General features: G+C 43.9%; 1 protein-coding gene across 4 annotated transcripts in view; it reads right to left on the bottom strand.

The window, feature by feature from the left end:
- Positions 1-17039, bottom strand: part of MAP3K19 (mitogen-activated protein kinase kinase kinase 19) — a 749356-nt gene that overhangs the window by 122253 nt on the left and 610064 nt on the right. For all 4 annotated transcript variants that reach the window (XM_069616558.1, XM_069616557.1, XM_069616559.1 and 1 more), the window contains exon 5: positions 15402-15634. In XM_069616558.1, the coding sequence (XP_069472659.1) occupies positions 15402-15634 (233 nt within the window). The remainder of the gene's footprint in view (positions 1-15401; positions 15635-17039) is intronic.

Here is a 17039-nt window from a genome sequence, read left to right as displayed (position 1 = left end):
GCAAGCAGGGTGAGAAGCGTAATTGAATCTCCTCGACACTGCTCTTTCAAAGTGCTACATACTAGCAAATCGTCTTCATACTGAATCACTGTAATGTGCATGTGTAGATTTCCCAAATCCATTTCAACCACCCAGTTAAAAATACTCGGGGACTCACAATAGCCCTGTGGTAATCTTGTGTGCTGAAATCTTTGGCCTCTATCAGTAAATGCAGTAAGATGCTGAGAGCCTGGGTACAAAGAGACTGAGAAAAATGCATTTCTAAAATCAATCACAGTAAAGGGAGTAGATTCATAGGGATGTCACAAAGAATGGTAGCAGGATTCGGGGCTACCGGGAACTCTACATCAACAATATTATTCAGAGGATGCAAATCTTGTACCATCCTCCAAAAGGATCCCTTTGCCTTTTTTTTCATAACTGGGTACAAAGCTGTGTTACATGAGCACCCAGAGGTTTGGAAAAACCTGGGTTACACACCGACATAATGGTGTCATAAATCTCTTCATCCACCTCTCTAGACATGGAGTACTGTCTCACATGTGGCAACATCATACCAGGCTTCAATATTATCTTTACTGCTCCTATGCTTTTCAGTCACCCCACATCATGATGATTGCTACACCACAAGTGACCAGGAACCTTCCCCAAATATTCCTTCCAATACGGGGATGTGATTCTAACAATAGACATAGTCTGAGGTATCTCCCTATGCTCTATCAACATCTGGCAAGATATCCCCACCTCAAAAATCATTTCTCCTGTGGCCTCGGCATCCTCGAACAATTATTCTTCAGACACCCCCCCAATGATAATGTCGAATCAAAGCACAGAACTGCACGCCATTCCTGTCCTTCCTCATCAGTGCCTGAGAGAACCACCTCCTTCCTTTTAATAGTTACCGCATCTAGAAGTATATAAACAACCATATCTGGTGCTTTCTCTGGTGACAACGCAGGCTGAAACAAAAACTCTGATGGTATTCACAATGCTCTATCCCGAATCCCAGGAGACAACCCCAACACCATCATAGCTCCATAAATAAACAAATCTGAATGTATTGGCACCCCTTTATTGCACTGCCACTATGACATGCTCACGAAAGCATCATCGTTCTCACATGATACAAACCTGGGGTTGAACATACTATATCTTGATTGGTAAAAAAGATTTTCATATTCAGCTTGCTCAACAAGTCTCTGGCCAATACACTCTCTGGGGATATCTGTACAGTACAACAAAGGAGCTGATAAATCTTGAGTACCTACCTTGATAGGTGAATCCTCTGTGTATGACAGAAACGACAGAATAGCCCCAGAGAATCCCTGAGTGTCCTGCATTTTACCTGAAAGGGGAAACTCACCTTCCTTGATTCAAGATTTAGTTGCCCCTGTATCAGCCATAAAGGAAAAAATGTGATCGGCTTTCGTTACACCTACCCAGAGTTCCTCTTCCAGATCAGCAGTAACAGACAGTACTGGACACGTCAGAGCTCTCTGTGGGCTGTCCTAATCTAGTTATGAATTTGTACCCGGGCTTCCCCAAAATGCACACTCCTGTGTAATGTGTGACAGTAACATGAGGCCGTAGGTCTGTGCAGCCTCAGACTCTGGGTTCTGTCCTATTCATGCTTGCTGCGGTTGCACAGAGCCTGGGATGCAGGGCATGATGTAAGGGGTCAGTAATATGAGGCTCACAACTGAGTTTAGTTTTCTTAAAGTGTGACATTTTATTATGAGCATAAACAGTAAATACACTATAACTAAACCTACTTGACCAGGGGATTGCCTACCTATTCTAGGATCTAATGGGAAACCTCTGAGCATACACAAAACTAACCCTCACACTAAACAATAAAACATTCAAAGTAAAGCAGAAACAACATAAACAAAATATCACCAAGTAATCAAGGTGTTGGATGACTTCTACTTGTTCTGGATAGATTCCGCTCCCCCAGAAATGCCCAAAGTCAATTTCTCCCAAGGAAAACAAAAGTCTTAAATTAGTTCTTGAACAGTTCTAAAGACACAAAAAGTCAAAGAAACAAAAATCCACAGGCAACAGTTCTTCTTCGTTGGATGACAAGATCCCTTTTCAAATTTTCATGAAGAAAACAGCACCAATGGTAATCCTCGATAATGTTCAAACAATTTGATAACAACTTTGCTTTTCTGCAGTGTCTCAAATTCAATTTCCTAGGATACTTTTCTTAAGGGAGCTGTTCCCTCTGTGGCAACTTCCATCTGCCAAAGTTACTGTGAAGCCAGGCTTCTCTGTCTCACAGACTACTTCTACTTCAAATTCATCAATATGTAAATGCTTTGACAAAATTCTAGACAACCACAGTTCCACTTTCTGCTACTGCGACTTGATAATGTGGAAATATTTTAGGCAACTTAAGCAAGACTCTTTGACTGCTACAGTTTGGCAAGGCACTCTTCTTTCCATTATTACTAGAAAGGTGAGCCTCTTTGCCTTTCCTCTAAGTCTTGTAGCTTCCACAAAATCTGCTTTAACTTCTAACTGCCACAGTTCCTGCTTTGTAGATATGTATTTATTTGTTGTTACAAGCACCCCTTACCCAGCTTTCTGTGCATCTCCTTTGTGTCCAGGGTTTACCCCAAAGCTGCAATGCCACTCTCCCAGTATTATACAACTTTGTCACCCTTGTATCAGAGGACTCTATGGTAGCATCAGCATCAACAACTTCAAGACAACAAACTTCAGTTCTTAATTGGAATGGATTCCTCTTTGGAAGGTTCCATCTACTCCTTTGGGCAAAGCTTGTTCTACTTAAAAGTTCAACAACATCTGCGACACTTTAATGTAGAGTGTTACAAGAGTTAAGGTTTACTTCACAATCAGATTTAGACATACACAATTTATTCTTGATGGTAAACTCCTACTTGCTACTTGCGTTCCCTTTAATATAGACAGCTCTCTACTTTGACAGTGATCGGGAAACACAATACTCCGTACACGGCCTCTCTGAAGTAAGATATTCTTGTAACAGTTTGGGAAAGTCTGCTATGACTTATTAAATCATTCTGCTACCATTCTCCCTGTTAACAGGAGAAATGTGACTTCTTCGGTTGATGATTTCAGTGTAACAATGGGAGAAGAAATACTTCCTGTACAAGCAAGCAATTCAGCTATTGCAGCATAAGCACATGATACATCTTCCCTTTCTTTAACAAGACTTCCCAGAACTACAAATTAGTTTACTCGTTTTACCTTTTACGCAAGTGAATTCCAGCTGGTTACAGTTACCGGCAAGGAGTTTCTGCTGCTTTAGACTACACCCCCTTAATTTACCATCTCAAGAATTACAGCGACTTATTTTTCTCTGCTACTGCTGCCACAGGCACTCTCATGAACCACACCCCTCCTCAGTATGGGTGTCTAGGATCTGGCCTCATTAGTGGAGAGTCTTCCTCTCTCCAGTTTCCCTTGGCTTGCTTCTGCACACAGGCCTCAGGTAAAACACAGGAATCCAGCTCTACAGTCACGACAATTCGGTGCACCTGGAGAGACTGCAAGCTTCTTCCAGTCTCCTCCAATGCAGCCACAGCCAGACATGGTTTATAAGCACAGGGCCAACTCAGAGCCTGCAGGTTAAATCTTCTCTTCCTTTGCTCCAGCGTCACTTCTGTGGTCACACATCATTGTGAACTGCCAGCTCCAGTTCTTCTTCTTCTCCTACTGCTAGTGCCAACCTTCCAGCTCCTGCTCCAGCTTCTCTCTATGGCACCCTCGTGCAGCAGCCTTTTATACCCCTGAGGTGGGCTAATTGGCTTTAGGTGCAGACCCTCAGTCTTATTTGCCTTACCTTGCCATAGGCTATTAGGCTTGTCTGCCTGGTCTTTACCCCTGCATGCCTCTTTAGTCTTCTTCTTCATCACAGTCCCTGGGGGATTCTGGGACATTTAGTCTCTTTCAGTAAAATTTGGTTTTTCTACTGCTTTGACGGTTTTACCAACAATTTAACTTCCCTTAATATTTTAAGAAGAGGATGTATAGGGTTTAACCTTTTTAGAGATAGATGGAATAGGAAAGGCCACATTTCCATCATTACTCGTGGTATATCTTTGGTCTCGGGGAGGTTACATATGTTTAGGGAGATAAAAGACTTGGGGCCTCATCACAAGTTGGGCGCAGAGATATACATGCTATTACCACCGCATTACTGCTCTGCCCAACTTTGAGTTGGGTGGAAAGTTGGGGATTCACAACCAACTCTGAGCTGAGGTAAATCTGCTGACTTTCCGACATTTTCGGTGGATTTTCCAACCGGCATACCGCCCACTCGTGATGAGGCCTTTGCTCTTGCAACATGGCACCTTGGTGGGTTATACTCTGGGAGTTTATCCCTCTCTTTTTAGCAGGAGGTTGTGATATTTTAAATTGACAATATGCCAACTCCTCCTTTAACACAGTGGTAATGGCATCCCACCACCCTGGGTCTTGTCTCCACCCAGGTGATCTTCCCGCAGTACACCACCCCCAGGATTGGGATCAGGAAGTGTCTGCCCTCTCCTGGCCTCCTGGGAGGAGACTTTAGACAGGGTTTTAGTGGGGGATCCACAGGATTCTCCACAATAGTCTGGGTCTGCATTTGGGGAGCGAGATAACCTGCAAACCTATTTTCTGGTCCATTGGGGTTAGCACATGGATCATAAAAATATGATGGCCTACTCCGGCAATCCTGTTCTAAGTGTCCCATTCTCCCGCAGGACAAAATCTGGATTCCATAAAGTCCTCCAAACTGGCCTCCAATTTGTCCAACAAACCTAGGCCTCATTCCTCTGAATCCACCAAATGCACCCCCCCCTCCCCTCTGAAAAGGTCCTCTGCCTCTTGAAAACCCTCCCATGTCTCTGAAATCAGGAGCATATCCATCCGTCCAATCTTGTGCCATGTTTTATTCAAATTGTCCCTGCTGTTCCTGTTGCCCTTTGGTGGGGCTTGTAATCATAGCTCCTTCTAAACATATTTTAGCCAATTTCTTTTGAATCAATTTAGAGTCTGCGTTCTGTGCCTGCTCCGCTACTTCATTTTTCTTTCTTCTGCCTTCTTTTACAATGGTCCACTATATGTACTTGAATTTCTGTCTAACCCTTTTGCTTCTATTCCTACAACTTTATCCATATCTTGTTGTACCTCCTTGGGGAGTCCACTTTTTAACATATGATAGAAAATGGTCACATTTTTCTCCTATTCTTCCCCTGTCTCTGCTCTCCACATCTCCTGAATCTGTTGTATATATGCAGCGGAATCATCATCGTCCACCTTCATGGTCCTAGCCTTGATTGAATTAATATTTGGTATGTCAGGTTACATAGCTCTTAAAGCTGCCCACTCATTTGCCCTGCAATTGTTAAAGGGTGAACCATCATGGGTATTTGTGTCTAGCTGTACCCCTGGATATCCCGCTTTCCTCCAAATTTCATCTGCTTGTTCTCCTTTAAGGGTGGAAAGTATGTTTTTTTCATATCTCCCACGGCCAACATAACGTCTGCTGTTTGCTTTTCTAATGCATAAATCCACTTCCCTGCCCCTGCAATGAGCAAGGGTAGTAACTTCATAAGATAAATGTCCCCTTCTAAGGACATATCTCCTTGAGAGAAGTCCACCTTGAAGTATGTTATAACAGCACTGTGTGGAGAATCTGATAGGATTCTCCCACAGGAACCTGGTCTGGGACCCTCCTCATGTGGCCAGGGAAAGGCAGGCGTACTCTGATCCTGACCCTGGGGGTGCTGTACAGCGGGAGGATCACATGGGGGAATCGGACCAGGGAGACTGAGAGGAACCACTTTTTAACTTTCCCTGTAACTCCTCCCTTTTGATGGCTCTTTGCCAACCAAAAGAAGCGGAAAAACCTAAAAGTGAACTACAAGTCCCATAATATCACAGGGACTGAGACGAAGAAGAGGGCTCAGGAGGCATGTGGAGGTGTAGGACAGGCAAGTAGGCCCAATAGCCTTTGCCAGTGTCAGGCAATTAACACGAAGGGCCCCACCTGAGAGGCATAAAAGGCTGCAGAAGAAAGGAGCTGGAGCTGAAGATGGAAGGCTGGCAGTAGTAGCAGAAAGAGAAGAGCACAAGGCTGGCAGTTCAAGAGGAAATATTATCACTTAAGGGACACTTGGACAAGAGAAGAGCATATTTCACCTGCAGGTTCTGAGTTAGACCTGTGTTCACAAACCCTGCATGGCTGTGGCTGCACTGAGAGAGACGTGGCGAGATTGAAGGTCTTCCCAGGTGTGCCTAGTAGCTGTAATTGCAGAGCCAAAATCGTGCTGCAACCCGAGGCCTGTGTGCAGAAGCAAGCCAAGAATTGACGAGTGAAGGAGACTCCCCATGTTCGGCGCTGGATCGGCGACACCCATACTGCAGAGGAGTGTGGGTCCCAATAGTGCCTGAAGTAGTAGTAGAAGGAAGAAAAGTCAGGAAGTGGATGAAGCCCGCAACTGCAGTGTTTCTGGAGCCGGTGAGTGAGGCTCCGTATTCATATTCACTGAAAAGCGCTTGCTGGTAACTGTTACCAGCTCCATTATCATTCACGGAGTAGCAGAAGCGAATGGACGATGTTTGAAGTTGTCCATTGCTGTGAAAAATGCTAAGAACTAAAGAAATGTATCACCCGCATATCTAAAGTGGGAGTTCTCACGTAAACGAGAAAGCTTTTCATTTCCATTGTTGAACTTTATAACCATACCAGAGTGGTAGCGTGTCTCCAATTAAGAAGGGAGAACACTTTTTTGAAACCCTCTGAAAGTTTAAACCGACTTTCACATACTGTTACAAGGGATTTTACAACAAGGAGAGGATGGTGTGGTTAATTATGATTCCCGATGCAAGTCAAAGTATCTCTCTTTACTAATGAAAGGGAATGCACGTCCTTACAGTTCCTTAACAATGACAATCTCCATCAAAGAGTGGTCGTGTGTACCTAAATCTGTTCCTCTTATGAAGCTTGGACCTTGTAACATGCAGAACAAGTATTGTATAAATTGTAGAAGTTGCTGAAGTAAAGAGAAAGAATAAGCATTACCCAAGCCAGTAGGCAAGTCCTTTAGTGAGACCAGCCCTATTGAAATCTAACCACCTGTACTTTGAAGTTATTGAAGTTGTTAAAGGTCCAGTGTCCTCTGATACGAGTGTGACAAGGTTATTCAAAGCTGGAAGAGTGGCGATACAGCTTTGGGTTAGCTACAGAAACCAAGAAGGTGTGAATAAAGCTGGGGAAGGGAGCTGGGTGCTTGTAAGAAAGTAAGTCAACAAACTATAATGCTGAGACTGTTGCAACTGAGAAGGAAGCAGTCTGGAAGCAAAGACAGATTATACTGGTGGCATTAAGACAGACAGAAGAGGCAAAGAGGCTGCCCTTTTCTTATAACCTAAGAAAGAAGAGTGCCTTGCATAGCTTTGGAGGTGGAAGAGTCTTGTCTCTAAGTTGAAGTACCAAGATGAAGCAGATCTATCAGAACTGTGGTTATCTAGGAGACTGTCAGTGAATGTCACATTAAAAGTGGATAAAGCAGTGGACTACTGTGGAGTAGAGGAGCCTGCCTCCAAAGTAACAGCAGTAGAAGGGGTTGTCGATAAGTAGCAATACCATGAGAAGAAGCACCTTACAAATCATACTAAATACACTGCAGAGGTGATAACCAGATGGACAATTGTTGAAGCAGAAGTAGGTCTTTGTCTTTGAACTCTAACAATACCATCCTGGAAGGAGGATGCCCAGGATTACCATTGGTGCTGTTTTCTTTGATGGAATTGGAAAGGGAACTTTTCAATAGAAAGATAAAGAACTGTTACCAGTCGATATTTGTTTGGGTGAACTTTTATTTATTTTGGAACTCACAACAACTAATTAAAGACTTTGCATTTCTTTATGAACACTTGCAGAGATTGACTTTGGACAATCCTGGGAAAGGGATCTACCCAGGACAGGTGAAGGTCATCCAAGTAAATGGCTGTTGGTAAACACGTGTTTGTTGTTTATGATTTACTTTGAATGTTCTTTTGTTTAGTGTGAGGACCAGTTTTGTGTATGCAAGGACATTTTTCCTTAGAACCTAGACTAGGCATGGAACTGCCTGGTAGTGTAGGCTTAGTTAGATTTTCTTTGCATTTTTTATATAAAATGCCTACTACTGAGAAAACTACAAGCAGTTGTCTGCCTTGCATAACTGACCCCTCACAACTGTCACTTTAAAAAGAAAATTGTCCTGACCTCCACTGATCCAATCCTATTCCTGCTGCCCACCTGTCTCCTTCTCCGTGCTCCTCTCATCCTTGCCGTCTTGCTTGTACCCTCTTTCCCTCCATCCGCTGCAGTGCTTCCTACAGATTTCTGCGCTCTTGGTTCTCCACCACTTGTCTTCATTTTTCTTCTATCACCGCTCCCAGAGGCATAGCTTGCCTCCTCCTTGAATTAACTGGAATGGCGGATTGGGGCGACAGTGGCAAATACCGGGGATTAGTATATTTCGCAGCAGGATAAGGGAAAGCATCCATTGGTAGTGGGTGTGTCAGGGTCTGTACACCCTTTTCATTTGCTCTCCTTCTCCCATCTTACTAACCTGGGACTTTCCAGTCTCAAACGTTCTCCACAATTCTAAAATGCTCTGCCTGTTCTCTAATTTCTTACCCTTATACTTTGGTGATAAAAAGGTATACATATTCTCCAACATCCCTGCATCATGTGTATCTTTCTCGTGCCATGATCTAAACATTCTGTATTTAGTTTCTTTTGCCGATTCTCTGTGATATTTTAGAATGGTTTCCTTATAATTTGGAAGCAACTGACACAGATGATCAAGCATAGTCTCCATACCCCTTTACAATCCATTATCTAATCTCAAAAAAATCTAAACATAAGCTAAACTTGTGACATGCCAAAAAATTCAAGGAATTCCCAAACAAAAGACAATTTCCTCCAAATTCTTTAAAGTCCCCTCAATAATCATTCACCTCTTTATCACTCGCACTACAATAAACCTCACTATAAAGTTATATTAATCACTCTTATACAAAAGACAGCATATTATAAATGATAAAAACACAATACCATGGTTCCTCATTAATAAATCTCCTCCGCTTGAGCCCTGGTGAAGGGTGGTGTTTTCTTGAACACCACTTCCTCTTTTCTCTCTAATACAACAACTTCGACTACTACAGGAAGATCTCCTCTCGCTACTTAGACTAACCAAGAAAAAATAATAATGAAAGAAGGACTTACAACATATATCAATTTACCCTAGCATCACACACATAAAGCAACTCAATCCCTTTCATCCAATTTATATTAACTTTCTGCCTCGAAAACAAATCCAATTCCACACCCTCTTTGACTCCAATAAAAGAAAACCTTGTTTTTCTGGCAGAGGTGTACTCAAGTAAAAAAAAAAAAGATGTTCTCGAGACAGTCTGCAGCAATGTCCTTCCCCAAAGAATAAGAACCGAAATGACAGGACTCCGGCACTTCCACCAGAGTGAACAAAACAGGTCTTCAAATAAAATGTAGCACCTGCAGGGTATCTCGTTAAAGTGCACAGAATCTTTGATCGCTCAGAAGATAAGAAGCCACAGGCAGCATGTGGCAGGACTATCCAGCCACAAACAAAACCAAGGCAACACATCAGCGGTGAACAAATGAAGGGACCTGCCTGAACACTTCCAGTGCAAAAGTATGGTTATCATGAAGAGATAAATGCACTTCTGCCAGAAAACAGGTTTATTGCATGATATGATATGGCATTTGTAACGCGCCTATAAACAAGTGTTTCAAGGTGCGACGAGGCAAGGAAGGGGGAACAGAGGGAGGACAGAGACAACAATCTTACTAGGCCCAGGGACATTGAGATTGCTCAAGCGCAGGGGAGGGGAAACGTTCCAGGGGAAAGGACAGGGCGCAGTGCTGTACATGGGATCAAAACAATAACAAGAAGTGCAGCCAGCAGGTGCCAGGTGCAAGGGTAAGTGCAGACAGCAGGTGTCCAAATGTGCAGGTAGGGGGACTGTAGGGTTACAGATACAGACCCAAGTGCAAGGTTTGCCAGGAGGCAGTGCAGATGTGCAACTGGGTGGGCAGGGACCTGGGCCCGTAATCAGAGGGTAACCAGGTGACCAGTACAGTATCAGAAAGGAAATCAGCAGGGGAGAGGAAGAGAGAAGGCAGAAGCAAAGAGGAAGGTCTTGAGGTGCTTCCGGAACTAGAGATGGTTCTCCTCAAGTTTCAGAGAGGCAGGGAGGCTGCTCCAGAGGGAGGCCCAAGTCGAAGAAAGAGATCTACCACCAACTCATTGCTTGGAGAAGTGACTGTCCCTGAGGAAGTTAGAGGTGGAGGAGCGTAGAGCTCAAGTGGGAAGGTATTTACAAAGAGAAAGTTGGAGGTATTGAGAACCCAAGCCTCAGAAGGCCTTGTGGTCAATGCAGAGGGTCTTGAACTTAATCTGTGCAGCCACTGGGAGCCAATGCAGATATTTCGGTGCTATAGAGATACAATTCCTGGGCTTGATGCCAAGGGCAAGTCTTGCAGTCCTGTTCTGGATGAGTTGCAGAGGGCAGAGTGTAGAAGCAGGCAGATTTAGAAAGAGGCTGTTGCAGTAGTCAAGCCTAGAGAGAACCAGAGCTCTAGAGACAGTGAGCTTCTGGGGGAAGGAGAGGAAAGGGAGAATACCTCTAAGGCGGTGCAGTTGGTAGTTTGACTTCTTAGAGACATCAGAGATGTGAGGAGAAAAGGATAGTGTGGAGTCGAAGATGACCCCAAGGTTCTTAGCCTCACAGGTGGGAGCAGCAAGAGGACCAAGGGAGGCCGGCCAGAGAGTGTCAGGAAAGGAGGGTGCAGGCGTGCCGATGAGGAGAATCTCCATTTTACTGGCATTAAGGTAGAGTTGTTTTGGTGGCAGACCACTCCTGGATAGCAGACAGACAGTCAGAGATGAGAGAAGGAGAAGAGGTGGCAAAGGGGAGCCTGAAAACTAACTGAGTGGCATCCGCATAGCACTGAAAGTTGGAGCAGAGAGCGGCATTGCGGTTGGCGAGAGATGCCAGGTATTGGTTGAACAGGGGGTTAGACCCCTAGGGAACACCACAGGTAGAGATAGAGATAGAGGAAAGCAAGGACCCAAGTTGGACCTGGGAGGGTCGATCAGAGAGGAACGAGGTCAGCCAGGCCAGGGCCTGATCGGTGATATTCACACAAAACGTTAGGCAACACACAACTGTGTAGAAGCTACTAGCAGCTATCTAAAAACCCAAGACTAGGTCCAGTTCGTAAAACCAAACCCGGAAAAGGTTTTTTACTGTGGGGTGGACTCAATTCTATTCATAAAGAGAAGGAATAGAACAAGGTTGTGGCTGAGGACAGAGAGATAGAGCGAAATAGGAGTGCTATCCCTGCCTAAAGTGCACTGTTAGCTAGGTTGCGGTGTTACAATGCCTGTCTAATAGTGATAGAATAAGAATAAAATTACCACTTCTATGATATGTAATACGTTCAACCTTGCGAGTCCCAACCCACTCTCTTCCAGATTACTTTGATCGGGAGAGACTACCAGTAAAAACAAGGGAAAGGAAAAGAGGGTGTCATTGATCTGGAACAGTCTGGGACAATGTCTGGGACAATCGAGGCAAGGCGCTTACGCTGAGCGCCTTGCCTCGATCAAGAAGGTGCCCGTGTGATGCACATTTGAAATGCAATACATGTGAACTGGACAGCACAGTTGTGCTCTAATTTGTGGCACACCATTCTTTAAAACAAAGCGAGTGGACAGCAAGGGTTCCTTCCCAGACTGTTCCAGATCAATGACACCTACGGCAGGGTGGTAATGTACTATGCCATCTACCGTTTTTAACCTTTTCCTCATAAAACTGGTTGTTGAACAAAGGAGTACACCAGCTGTTGAGGAGCTTAGACTGTCCTCATGAATGTGGCATTACTAAATTCAGGCCACTGAAACCGGTCGACGGTGTTTGTTACATCTAAAAGGGCTCCAATCTGCCCCCATTTTAGTTTGAGCAAACCTTTTTACATTGTCCCACTTTCCAAGAGTAAATAGTTGATTCCACATGGGAAGTGGTGATTGTATTGTCTTTGTTTGTGTTTTTGGGAATGGGAATTTATGCTATTTCCCTAAGTTGTGTCAATTTTAAAATTGAGTACCCCAGGAGCAGTGTGACAATCAATGGGCTATTAAAAAACTGTTTACCCCATTAGATGACGCATGGTTGGTTTTGAAGAGATAAATTGATTCTCTTCGCTTTCCTGGGCTTACCCTCTTTTCCTTTCCCTTGTTTTTACTGGTAGTCTCTCCCGATCAAAGTAATCTGGAAGAGAGTGGGTAGGGACTCGCAAGGTTGAACGTATTACATATCATAGAAGTGGTAATTTTATTCTTATTCTATCACTATTAGATAGTCGTTGTAACACCGCAACCTAGCTAACAGTGCTCTTTAGGCAGGGATAGCACTCCTATTTCGCTCTATCCTTCTGTCCTCAGCCACAACCTTGTTCTATTCCTTCTCTTTATGAATAGAATTGAGTCCACCCCACAGTAAAAAACCTTTTCCGGGTTTGGTTTTACGAACTGGACCTAGTCTTGGGTTTTTAGATAGCTGCTAGTAGCTTCTATACAGTTGTGTGTTGCCTAACTTTTTGTGTGAACATTACTTACTTAGGGCAATACCCTGTCAATTTATAGAAATTGCCCCATTGTTTGTTAATAACCCTGATCGGTGACACCCAGGTTATCACAGAGACAATTGAGCAGGATGGCATGTTGACCGTGTCAAAGGCAGAAGAGAGATTGAGTAAGATGAGGACAGAGGGAGATTAGAATCAAGGTTAGAGAGCAGGTCTTCACGGATGTTCAGGAGAGCAGTTTCGCATGCTTCTGGCTGCTCTGAAGCCAGACTGATGGTCATGGACACAACCAACAGATTCAGTGTGAAGATTAAACAGGGAGATGGCCAGCTTTTCCAGGATTTTGACCAGGAAAGGAGTGATGGAGATTGGGCGATAGTTAGCCGGGCAGGAGGGGTCGGCTGAGGGTTTCTTGAGAAGAGGGTGCACAAGAGAGTGCTTCAGGTTGAAGGGAAGGCTCCAGTGGCGTAGGATTGGTTGCAGAAGTCAGTCAGGGCAGGAGCGAGGGTGTCAATGTGGTCCTTGATGGTTTTGAAAGAACAGGGAAGACCCTGTTTTGATGAGACTTTCATAGATCAGACTTGTCTAGAAACCTTGTCAGGGGAGAACAGAGGAAAGGAAGTAAAAGAGGGAGGAGAGGTGGCCAGAGGGGGGCCAGAGTTAGAGGAGAGAGTAGAGGTAGGAGGAGGAGAGGACTAGAGGGAGGGGCTAGTCAGTTCCTTAGAGCTCAATAACTAACCCAGTTCTCCAAGCAATACAAAAATAGCAGCTTATATACAGTATAAACAATTTGCATCATTACAAATTCTCTATTACAAAATCATCTTTTAGCCCCTCATTGGCTAACACTAATACAAAGTAGTTTAATCCCCCTAAATCCATTGCATACTTTCATAAGGTACACCCCTTTTGGCATGCGATCTTCCATCATCGGACATGACGTATTTCCAGATAGTACATATATTGTTAAAAAATAACCAAGTTTATTACTATTCATACCATGTGACCGAAATCCATTAACTCAGATGGTAATTGTACAGGGCTATTATTCCTTTGGAACAATACAATTCAAACCGCTTGTGTCTTTGTATTATTTTTCCGTCATTACCTCACATAGCCTCATTTGTGACTACCATCTCAGACCATATAATCTTTAACCCAAAACATGCTTATCTCTTATGGAACCCATAAAAAGCCTGAGCCAGCATGTGGTTTATTAACTAACCCTTCCTTCAGCCTGCCATGCAAGAACCTACGTGGCCCAAGGAAATTGCCCCTTGGATCTACAATTCAATCCAACCATAAATGGCTTTGCATCCTGCTCTCCTCTGCGATTATATCACATCCTGCCACATGCTGCTTGCTTCCAGCCCCCTTTCGTGACCTTAGTCATGCCACCTTCTAGGCCAGCTGAAAATCTCCTTCCCTGCAAACCGACAAATTCTGCAACTTACATGGACTTTTAAACTGAGTAAGTTGTAAGTTGCCAAGCCCTTGCCCGCTCCATGATGTCTTCATATACTATAATGTTTTTACATTTTAAGCCTTTGTAATGCCCTCATATGTACAACGTTCAGAATTACTGCGTCTCCCCACGTTAACTTCATTTTACCAGGATCCTTTTTCTCAAGTGCGCAGAGCTTCCTGCTTCATGCCTCTAAACACTACAAACTGCACATCACGCAATGTACATTCTATTAATAATGTTACTACTTACTGTAACTATAATCTGTGAATACAACGCTCCAATCTTCTAACTACATTTATTTACATGTATAAGTGGCTACATCGCCTTTCAACTCTACCGCACTGGAGCCTAATACACTTTGGACAATGTAAAACTCTTTCCCGCATTGGGGCTTAAAATGTCTTCCACAACAGCGTTCAGCGCATTATTGATTTCAAGGCCATGATTGAACACAAATTGAGTCGGAGGAGCAGTCTGTTGAGGTGGCTAAAGGAGGTGGTTTTACAAATGTCAGAGTGAAGGAGAGATGGAGAGAGCAATAGGATGGCCTCAGAGAGAAGGCAATGGAGACGTGTGTGGATGATACCAACAGGTTTGATGAGCGCCTAGAAGTCAGAACAAGAGCTGAAGAGCTGTCACTGGGACAGAAATTTCACAAGCTTATAGTTGGTGGTTTGGCTGCGTCCGGCCCTTAATTGTGGTGAACAGTGGGTTAAGATTAAATGGAAAACCTAAGGTTACAATTACATCAGAAGGGGACCTTTACACTGTATTTTCCTGAATCTCACACACAATGATACTTTTGGAAATTATATTTATTTTGTACATATTATCCATGGGTATTTATTTATGCAATACTTTTACATCTACATTACATGTAGATGCTTGTAAATACTGCAGTTGATGATCTTGTAACATGTATATACCTCAAATTATTAATCCTGTTATGAACACTTGTAACAGTGTGTCAGTGCTGTCCCCTATTGCTGTCTCATTGCCTCACACCTACACCTACATCTTATTGTATCTGTCCTGGCATCTCATATACCAGTATAGGCTACCATCCACATTATCACCCAGCCAGCCACATGTGCTCGTGTACATTGTTTTTTTTTTATTTTTATTAAAGCGCACCTCCCTTTCTAAATACAATAAAAGTAAATACATACAAATATCTTAGAGACTTTCCTGTATGAACATTTCAATTTATCATCTGTCATCTTTCCTATGTTAACTGAAATCCTAATGTACGGTAAAAATTACAAAAATATTTACTTTTCTCATTCTGCTTGTTTAAGTCGTGACTTGTATCCACTCCCATGTATGCTTTTGAGATGTTGGGCTCTGAGCGTGATCCCTGTGCCAGGAAGCCAAATCCAAAAATGGGCGGGGGCTTTCCATCCTTATCTTTCTCTGTATAGATGGGGGGCAGTGAGGTGTGCCGTATCTTCCTGAACTCTGGCACAGAAGGCTCACTTTGCCACAGTCTTGGCAATGAAGTCATTGTGCTAAAAGAGAACACAAAATACAAGTTTTGAATTGCACAAATGGAAAGGTTATGACACGTAGGGTCTCATTTAATATTAGGCACCATGCAGTAAAATCAAATCAAAGGGTGAACATGATAGTAACGCAAGGATAGCTACATTTCCCTATACACGCTATAGCATGAAATATGATAACACCTGTAGTAACACTGTGTGCCCACTGTTTAAGGTATCCAGCCTAAATGTGCTCATATTTCACTTTCTTTAATTTTTGTAGCACATTTGCAAAAACAACATACACAGTTACAAACGGAGGTCTTTAACAATCAAATACGTGTGTCTTAGTCCATCATGCATTCATTTTGAGAATCGTCAATTTTTCTTTATTACATTTTCTGTCAGGTCATTAAGCACATATTATTATTAACTCATGAGAATTGAAGCATCATTGTGACTAATCAGCTACTTACTGCTGTACAGTATATCAACATATATGGACTGTTGATTCCAATCCACCTCAATGATAGTTTAGCTACCATTCAAGTATATGGGTCTGGTAGAGAATTCACACCATTCCGTCTCCATTTCCACAATTTGCCCATGAATGGCTGCCGTAATCCTTTCCATTACATAAATATTTTTAGCCATGTTAACCCACTCCATTTTCCCGGGTAACAATGCCCTCTTCCAGTGCATGGCTAACCATACACTAATCCGCAGCAATAGACAGTGTGCCAGGTGTGATACACCCCGATATTCCCCCTCAGCAAGCCAAACAGCACAAGTAGTGACTTCCATTTTCATGACACCCCATCTGTTGGGGGCCTGATCCAGGTCACCGGGCAGGCCCCATACTCAGGTCGGGTGCACCCGACGGGGTTCCATTGTGCAGCGCTCACGCAGCTGATGACGCAGTGGGCATCACCCCACGGCCTACAGGTCACTGGAGACTCACTGGTGGCTGGGGGCACCCAGCGCACGACGGCCCCGGCTCTGGGGGCACCCAGGCCGGGGTCGCCACTACCTGCCATGATCACATGTCCATCCTTCAGTGGAGGTCGGTGTTGCCCTGCAGGGGCGCCAGCCTCATGGTGGGCCCGGTCCCTGGACCTATAGCACGCAGTGTTGCGCCAGGCAGGCGCACGGAAAGAACCACACCGGAGGCAGAGTATGGTGTGACTGCCGAGCCGGAAACGGCTCGTTACTTTTATTATATGCTCCCAGGAGGGGTTACCATGCAACATCATCCATCTCCTTTACCCATATCTAAGCACTTCATCCCCAAAAACCTCCACCCTAGCACACCCCCAGCATATATGCCAGTAATCCACTCGAACTCCACAATCGTGCAAACAAAGCGGACTTGCACCTGCAAACATTTTAGAAAGGCGTACTGGATCATACTGCCACCCATGCAATCATTTAA

This window comes from Ambystoma mexicanum, chromosome 9, assembly GCF_040938575.1.
Source record: "Ambystoma mexicanum isolate Mex_15411 chromosome 9, UKY_AmexF1_1, whole genome shotgun sequence".
Classification (NCBI taxonomy): Eukaryota; Metazoa; Chordata; class Amphibia; order Caudata; family Ambystomatidae; genus Ambystoma; species Ambystoma mexicanum.
This window is presented reverse-complemented; position numbering and strand designations above follow the sequence as displayed.